Source organism: Myotis daubentonii, chromosome 8 (assembly GCF_963259705.1).
Source record: "Myotis daubentonii chromosome 8, mMyoDau2.1, whole genome shotgun sequence".
Taxonomy (NCBI): Eukaryota; Metazoa; Chordata; class Mammalia; order Chiroptera; family Vespertilionidae; genus Myotis; species Myotis daubentonii.
The window spans coordinates 38,914,874-38,923,630 of NC_081847.1; the positions used below are offsets into that span (position 1 = coordinate 38,914,874).

Here is an 8,757-nt window from a genome sequence, read left to right on the forward strand (position 1 = left end):
AATATCAAAAAATTGCTATATGTGACACGGCACCAGAATTAAGTTAGGGTTTTCAAAATGCTGACACGCCGAGCTCAAAAGGTTCACCATCACTGCCTTAGGGGGTCCCTAGAGAGGCTTTAGAAGTCTGTGAGCTCCCTGGAATCGTGTACAAAAATGTGACATTTTCATGTTCATGCACATTTCCTGGGAAGATAGTCCAAAGCTTTTCTCTCTTTTTTTTTTTTTAAAAATATATTTTATTGGTTTTTCACAGAGAGGAAGGGAGAGAGATAGAGAGTTAGAAACATTGATGAGAGAGAAACATCGATCAGCTGCCTCCTGCACATCTCCCACTGGGGATATGCCCGCAACCCAGGTACATGCCCTTGACCGGAATCGAACCTGGGACCTTCCAGTCCGCAGGCCGACGCTCTATCCACTGAGCCAAACCGGTTTTGGCCCAAAGCTTTTCTCAAAGTGGAGTGCTGTAGTTTAATGAGGTGGGAGCCCAGTTCCTGGAATTTCAAGAGTGGCTAATAAGACAGTGAAGGTAGGGAGCCCTCTCCCCTCTCGTCCTGAAAGCCTGCCTGAGCTGACTCCCACCCAAGCCTCCTTTGGACCAGTTTCTACACACAATGTGGATCCACTCAATCCTCAGCCAGTGGGTGTTGACTTAGTTCAGCGACTCATGCAGCAGATAGTAATAGTTCATCTGGCAGCTAGTCATGAATTCTCCTAGTAGTTTAAATGCTGACTGTTCTAACATCTTCAGATGTTTAGGTCACATCTCCCCAGCCATCGGTGCCTTCATTTCCACTCTGATGTCTTTGTGGATTGCCACAGTCTCTTCTTGTATTAATGGGGACACTTGCTGTTGAAAGTTCAGAAACTCAGCTCCAGCAGTTTCCCAGAAAATGGTATTGGCTCTTCGAACTGGGAATTTCAAGGCACAGCTGGGTTCAGAGGCTCAATAGGGTTCTGTTGGTCTCTTCATTCCTGGAGGCTTTCCTGCAAGTGTTGACTTCATTCTCAGGCCCTTGCCATGTGTCAGGAAGATGGCCGCAGCAGCCCCAGTCTGCATCCAATTGCTCGTTATTTACAAGCAAGAGGGGCCATTTCTCTAAGCTCATGGCAAACTCATACAAGACCTCTGCTTCACATGCTTGCACCTTCTCCACAGGTAGGAAGAGCAATGGGTACCATTTCTGCCAGGCAACTTGAACTGTCTACTAGTATTCCTATGTCCACAATGACTGAGAGGCCCCAGAACCACATGGAACAGAGAAAGGGAAGGGCCCTAATCGAAAGGAGGTGCTGGGCAGACAAAGACTATTAATGGCCAGCATTGTGATCCAGTGGAGGGCAACTCACCAGAATTGATGACAAGAGTGATGGCTTTCAATGCAATGCCCAGGTAGACTTTACTGTCAGCCAGAAAACCCTGCAGTGTTGGAGCCCTGGAACCGGTTTTTGGATGGCACCCTCCTAGGGGCAGTGGCCTAGAAGTTCAAGACCCTGCTGGGAAATTCTGCATGAGGGTCTTGATTTTATACTAGGCCCCCCCGATTGCCAGTAAAGGCTGCCCTAGTAAATAATTAACCTGGGCAAGTGTATTCCTATTCTCAGCACCTTAGGAGACAGGTTGCAGAACCAACTGTGAATTCTGCCCTGTACTTTTTTTTAAGCTTAAGAGGAGTTTGCAGTTGAAATGGGCAGCAGGGATTTTTCCACTTAGTGAGTCGTCTCTGAGAGATTGCTGTGTGGTGGGCAGGGTAAAAGTATAAACATGGTCTCGAGATGTGAACCTGCTTGTGGGAGAGACATCTGGACACATAGGGAACCACAGACCAGCCGGTGGGAAGGGCCTGCGTTGTGCTGACTTGTGTCTGGAATGAACTCCTAAGGCTTTTCTCACTAATCACAGTTCTCCTTGCCTGCCAAGCACGTCCTGGACGCATGTGTCTGTGTCGAGCCCACATGGACGGCCTTCCCTGCTCCCTGTTTCAGCGAGTCCTATTTTCCTCGAGGCTAGAGCTGGTTCCATCTCTGCAAGGTCTTTTCAGCGCCCACCCTGCCCAGGGCTCTGGACAGGAGTGCACAGTGGGGCAGTAGGAGCTTCAGCACTAGTCACACCTGGCCTGGGTGCTGGCCCACCCTCATCTCCCTGAGCCTGTGTGCTGAGCTGTAAAAGGAGGGCACGCGTGCCCGGCCCACAGAGTTCTTGAGGATCAAGTGAGATAAGGTGTGTGGGGTTTTCTGAGCTGAGCACAGTGGTTTTCTTTCCTGGACCAGTTTAGAGGAAAGCACGGTTTCAGTCTGTGCAGAATGACATTTGGTCCTGATTTATAGGACAAATCCACACCGAACTGTGTAGTGGAAACCATAAAATTCTGGGCGCTTTCCCTGCTGGAAGGGATTTGATGCATTGTGGCACAGATTCGATTATTTGAAGCTGATGAATAGCAGCAATTTTCTGGCCTCGTAAGCGGTTGTGGAGCTGCTTCATTATTGATGAGGCCTCTGTCCACAGAGGACATCTCTGCAGACCCAGGAGCCTCCTGGCAGGAGAGGTTTTCTTTTACTCCTGACAGTGTGATTGTTGAGGAAACTCAAAAGTTGCTTTAGAGGAAGAGAGGTGTTCCCAGATTTAAAGGTGGGGCTGTAGCTTTTGGAATCTGCCCCCTGCCTGGCTTGTACCAGCAACGTGCAGTTGAAGAGAAATTAAGTCAGCCATTCTTGCCAGCCAAGGACTTGGAGCTCCAGCTCTGTGTGGCTAGGACCCCAGCAGCCGAATCGTGTGTAATAGCTGCCTTGCTTCCCTACAGCTTGCGGGGAAGGCAGCTGTGCCTCCGTGGACCAGTCTCTGAGCCTTAGTTTCCTCACCTGTAAAATGGAGCTTACAGTGGCTGGCTGGTCAGGGTGATGGGAGGCTCATGGAGCTGATGGTTGTGAAGTACCCACATGGTTTACATCACTGAGTATGCATTATCTTTTGCATTACCCTATGGTGCCCGGCACAGAACCCGCTTAACACTGGGCATAGACAGATGGGCGATGAATGCGGAGTGCCTGTGCTGAGCATGACAGGGAACTGAATACCTGGGAGTTGCTAGCTTGATCAGTAACCCAGAGTGACAGAGTGGGATGCATGAAGGGGTGTGTCCTGAGACAGGGTCGAGGCTAGAGTGACAGGGCCCTCTATTGAGAGGGAGCCAGGGACACTTTTAAAGCAGAAAACAGATGCGGTCTCCTGAAACAGCAGTTTTAGATTCTGAAAGCAATGTGGCAGGTGGTGAGGAAAATCTGTGGGAGGCCGATACAATGAGGCAGGCAGGAGACTGCGGGGTCTGCTCTGGCACAGTTGTGTGTGTCCAAAGGGGATGGTGGAATGAGAGCCCATTGGAAGGCAGAGTAGACAGGACCTGGGGACAGGGGGGATGTGGGGCACCGGGGAATGATGAGAACTCAGAAATGACTCGGAGCTTTCTAGCTTGGGTTACTAGATGGGTGACAATGCCAGAAACTGAGATGGGAAAGAGAGGAGGTCTGGATGAGGAGACAGATAAGACGTTCAGATGACTCAATGACTGTAATATGTACACACACCTACAGAGAATTGCTTTCATCTGTAGAAAGTAAAGCATGACTCGAGGAGCACTAACCCACTTTCCTGACTCCTGTAGAACTTTCGTCACAAACAGGGGTCCTGGATGACCCATTGACAGACAGAATCTAGAACCAGTTGTCCTTGTCAACTTGTGAAAGTAGATTTCACAGTTGACTCAAATTATCCATCTCCATAACCCTGAGGTCACTTAGGAAGCTGGAGAGGTATCCTGTATATAACCATTAAGAGCTTAGGTTCAAATCCTGGCTCTGCTGCTCACCAACAGACCTTAGCCGAGTTACTACCTCTCTGAGTATCTCTTCTTTCATCTACAAAATGGGCTCATTAGGGCACTTTGTGAGGCTAAAGTAAGATATGTCCAAACCATGGAACACAGGCATATTGTAAATAATATGAGCAGCTGTTGTGGCTGTTGTTATTACTGGTTGCTATGTCTAGTCCTATATGCTTCAGGGTATGTATATTGGGTTTAAAATCTGCTTGTGTCCTCTGTGCCATGGAAAAAGTGACGCCTAGTCTTATGTTATAGGGATCTCTCATGGTTATGGGAGATCTTGCCTGTTCTTTCATTTCACTCATTCATTCATTCATTCAGCAACAATTGAAGTTGTCCCAAGGAGCTCACAGGCTAATAGGGGAGACCAACATGAGAACCATGAGAACATGTAACTATGATAAGATAATAGTGGCATTAAAAGGTTCCTGGGGCTCTGCGGGGTGGTGCTGGGGTCCAACCCCAGCAGGTCCAGGGGTCCCCAAAGGTGTGGACGGAGTCGGCAAAGAAGGAATGACACGGAGATAGCGTTCAGTTGATCAGCAGCCTAGCCAGGATCTCCAGCGAAGTTCTGGTCAGGATCTCCAGCCAGGTTCTGTGTCCATGTTCTCTTGCTAGGTTCTCCAGCCAGGTTCTCCAGGTTCTCCAGCCAGGCTCTGTAGCCAGTTCTCCAGCCAAGTTCTGTCTAGGATCTCCAGCCAGGTTCTGTGGCCATGTTCTCTCACTAGGTTCTCCAGCCAGGTTCGGTCGCCAGGTTCTGTAGCTGGGTTCTTCAGCCAGGTTCTGTCTAGGTTCTCCAACCAAGTTCTGTAGCCAGGTTCTGTCCAGGATCTTTTGCCATGTTCTCTCGCTAGGTTCTGTCTCTAGGTTCTGTCTCCAGTTTCTGTGGCCAGTTTCTGTCCAGGATCTTTTGCCATGTTCTCTCCAGCGAAGTTCTTCTGTCTCTAGGTTCTGTCTAGGTTCTGTGTCTAGGTTCTGTGTCTAGGTTCTGTTCTCTAAGTTCTGTCTCCTGTTGTCTTGTTACATCTGTATTTATACCAGTTGATTCAATCCTATCAATCTCTATTCCAAAGGTTAGGGCGTTTCTTATCTCCATTCCAGGGAGTAAAGATTATGTAGCTTAAGCATGATTGTTCATAGTTAATGTGATTAACTACCTGCCTGGCACTTAGTTAAGGGGTTTTATTCCCTCCCTAACTTCGGGGGAAAATCCTTACCTGGGGAAACAACCTTTCTCGGAGAGGTGACCTTGGTTAAAACACATAGCGCCAAGAACGTGAGCAAACATATTAAGAACAGTATGCCATATACGCCAGGGCCCTTGAAACAGCAAGGATGGACCGGCTCCCGCAGGGTGGAGGTGGAGGAGAGATGTACTTGGCTACAAGTAGAGGAGTAGAGAAGGAAGATTAGACTGTGAGTAGGAGTGTGTTCTACTTACTGAACCAAACCATGGGAAGGGCTTTACTGGGAGGCCAAGGAAAGAAGGGTGCTCCTCTTGTTAGGGGTGACCAGTGGGAGTCTGGGGCCTGACCCAGTGTTTGGGGGTGGTGGTGGAGAAGAGCACAGTTGAAGCTGAAGAGGTGGTCTCCTTAGATGCCATCCCAGGTGTGGAACATGAGACTGTGGGTGATGGAATCAAAGGGGACGGCAGCTGGATGTCAATTTCTCTGTGGATTCCAAACTGGGCCCCTCTGAAACCAGAGGAGGCACTCAAGCTCAGAGTGGGGCTCCACCTGGAGATCCTGGCAGGCCTCAGCAAGTGCCCTGTGCATAAACCATTGGTCTAATCAGGGCCTGTTTGCCCAGGGCACTCAGGGACCCACTGGTTTCCAGGGACTGACGGGTATTGCTCCCAAGGTCTCCCAAGGCATTGTGCCCTGTGGGGTTTGCCTTAAACAGTAGCCTTCCCGCTGAACTCTGCAGCCTGCAGCCTGTGCACTTGACACACTGGCTCCTCTGAAGTTTGGTTTTGTTTGCTTTTATAATGGGACTTTTTTTTTTTTTTTTGCCAAGTTACATAAACAGTGTCAGCACAGAGAGACAAGCTGGGGAAGTCCAGAGTTGTCATCAGAGACTTGACCAGAGGAGAGACCGGCCTGCTTATTATCTTGAGAAGATCACTTGTAGGTTCCTGGGACTGAGGCTGGGCCTTTACATCTGACGTCTCAGCTGGCAGGGTGGAGAGAAGACAATACTGGCTGATAAGAGGGAGCTGACGGACCTCTGGACTGAGCCTTCTGGCGGGGACTGCCCCTCCCCAGCCGAGGTCCTGCCTCTTCTGTAGGGCGAGAGTTAGACCAGGGGCCAGTGGACGAGCTGGGAAGGATAGAGCTTAAAGCAAGCTGAAGCTGGGAGTTGTCCAATTAAACAGGGGGAAATATTTTTCTCTTCCAGAAAAAGTGTTCTCTCCTGATATTTTTAGTCTTTTGTTTTGTTTTGTTTTCAAATTATTTCATAAAAGAACAATTTTCTTTCCGTAGTGTTGGGGGCATCAGTGTCGTGGGGCTATGGGGACATGAAGAAAGGGGCAGCTGCAGTTTAGCCCATTTCTTCCACAAGGGGATTCAGGGTTAGTGTCACCGGATGTTTAAAGTTTTCAAAAATGCTATGGATCCGAATTGAATGGGAAATCTCCCAATTGGCTTAAATTCTTAAAAATAAACTCTGTAGGCCAAGTGAAGCTCGCCTGTGGGCCAGATGCGGCTGGGAGCTGTGGTTAGTGCTCTCTGAGCTGGATGGAGCTTGCTGACGTCTTGCCTGGCTGTGGCACTGTGATTGATCACCCAGGGGAGGAAGGGATACTCGATAGGACTGAGCCCTCCCCATATTCCTCTGACAAGAGCCTGGGTGGCTGGAGAGGCTGAGGCCCTTGCCCAGAGCCCACTTTTTATATCAGCACCGTGAAGGCTGGGGGCAGATCTGCAGGTTTGAACCTCTTTTAGGCCACAGAACTTTGATGAAACCGTCTTATTGGGAAGGAATCACAGTGTCTATGACGGATGAAAACCAGGGCTTCCCCAGGCATTGGGGGAGTCTGGAGTTCTGCCCTGAAGCTGCCTCCTGCCCACCCCATGGGGCACCTCTGGCAGGTTCCACAGAACAGTGCAGTGGCTGCCTACCTGCCAGCACGCCACCCCTGTGGCCCTGGCATTCTGTGGGTTGAATGGTAGGAGAACAGCAGGGCCAGAAGGGGAGAGCAGGCCATAGTGGCATTGCCCCACAGCTGGCTCATCACCCAAATTCTGCCCAGACCCTGCCCAGGGTGACCAGCCAGCCACAGGGTGCAACTACATTTACTGGGTGCTTTTTGTGCATTATTGCCTACTTATATTAGTCCTCCAAGCTATGCATCGCTACTTCCATTTCATAGGTGGGCAAACCAAGGCACAGAAAAGGGAAGCAGATTGCCCACAAGGTCACTTGACTGGAACATGAAGGAGCCTAGATCCTACCCAGGCCTGTGAGACTGCAAAGACTGTGTCCTGTCCTTAGGGCCTCCCTTTCTCTTTACTAAGAACTGCCCCGCTCCCAGGGATTAACCTGCACACATATCCGTCCTGGGTCCCAGCCATCATGGTTTCCATCCCTTGTGTTTCTGTGGCATGCTTCAGTCTGCAAAGTCCCTTCAGACATGATCTCATTTTGCCGATGTCAGGGTTGCTTAATCTAAGCAGGACTCTGTTTTATCACCATGCAGGAGGCAGAACCATCTGAGCCCAGAAGTGGGGAAGTGAGGAAGCCCAAGGCTGCTGCTCCTTCCGCAAACAAGAGGCCCAAGAAGGAGGCCAAGAAGAAGCGTTAGAAGACGAGGCCTGCGGAGCCGGATGGGAGGGGCCAGGGCCTTGAAGGCAGCCCTCTGGGGATTCAGCGTCCTGTTCCCTCACTCTGTCCAGGCTCAGAGATCCGGACAATCATGACAGTCCCAGGTCCCAGCTCGGCAGACCACCACTTCCTCTTCCTCCTGCCTCCTTGGTGGTTTAGAGTCAAGGAGACTGAAATACCCTGTGAGCAGAGACTGTTTGGGAAGCCTGTTCACAAGTCTGGTCAGATTATGTTTTCAACTTAATCATGGAGTCTGGCCTTTAGTTACCCACCTTATGGATTTACACTACGTTTCAGAGCCATTAGCTAATGCTGACAAGCACCGCCCTCTCCCATTATTTGTGCACCACAGACCTGCTAATCAGTCACCTTTGTCTCTTCTGCTTGTGCAGGTGGAGCCAGGCCTCACCTGTTTTGTTTAGGTCAAGACACCATGTCCAGTGTAGTGCTCTGGCCAGGTCTGGAAACTGCCTGGTGTGAGAGCCAGCACTAGACCCAGGTCAGGGTAATGCCTGGTTCTCCTCCCGCAGATGGAAGAGGTTTGGGTGAATGAGTGTGTGTTTCTTGGGCCCAATTTTCTGAGTCTCTGAAATGAGGCAGGGGGGGAGGGGGGCGCGGGGGGCCGGAGGTGCCTGTCACTCTCAGACCAAAGTCTTTTCATCCTATCATAGCACATTCAAGGTGAGCCTTTTGGCTTCCACCTCTACAATATCCCATGTGTCTCTTCCCTAAGCCCCCAATTCTTTCACTCCCTGACCAGTGTGGAAAAGTTTTGGGGGGAAGTAAATGTGAATAAACTGGCCTGCATGCTGAACCTCCTGTGTGCTGTCTGTTGCTGAGCAAAAGGGGGAGCCTGGTCCCTGCCTTAGGGGTGAAGTAAGGGCTCACCCTTGGAGAGGTGGGACATTGTGGCTGAGGATGGCCAGGGGTGGGGGCAGCTCTGCAGTCATCCTGGGACAACTTTTCAGGAAGGGTTTAGCCAGCTGCTTCGTGTGGCCTTTAGTCACTGGAAACACTTGTGAATGTCCATGTATGTGTTAAAGTTTCC

General features: G+C 50.2%; 1 protein-coding gene across 6 annotated transcripts in view; it reads left to right on the forward strand.

Annotated features, from left to right (window-relative positions):
* The window catches only part of MANBAL (mannosidase beta like), a 32,303-nt gene extending 23,780 nt beyond the window's left edge, over window positions 1–8,523 (forward strand). For all 6 annotated transcript variants that reach the window (XM_059706090.1, XM_059706094.1, XM_059706093.1 and 3 more), the window contains one exon: window positions 7,585–8,523. In XM_059706090.1, coding sequence (XP_059562073.1) covers window positions 7,585–7,689 — 105 coding nt within the window. In that variant the 3' untranslated portion in view covers window positions 7,690–8,523. The remainder of the gene's footprint in view (window positions 1–7,584) is intronic.
* The last annotated feature ends 234 nt before the right edge of the window (window positions 8,524–8,757 follow it).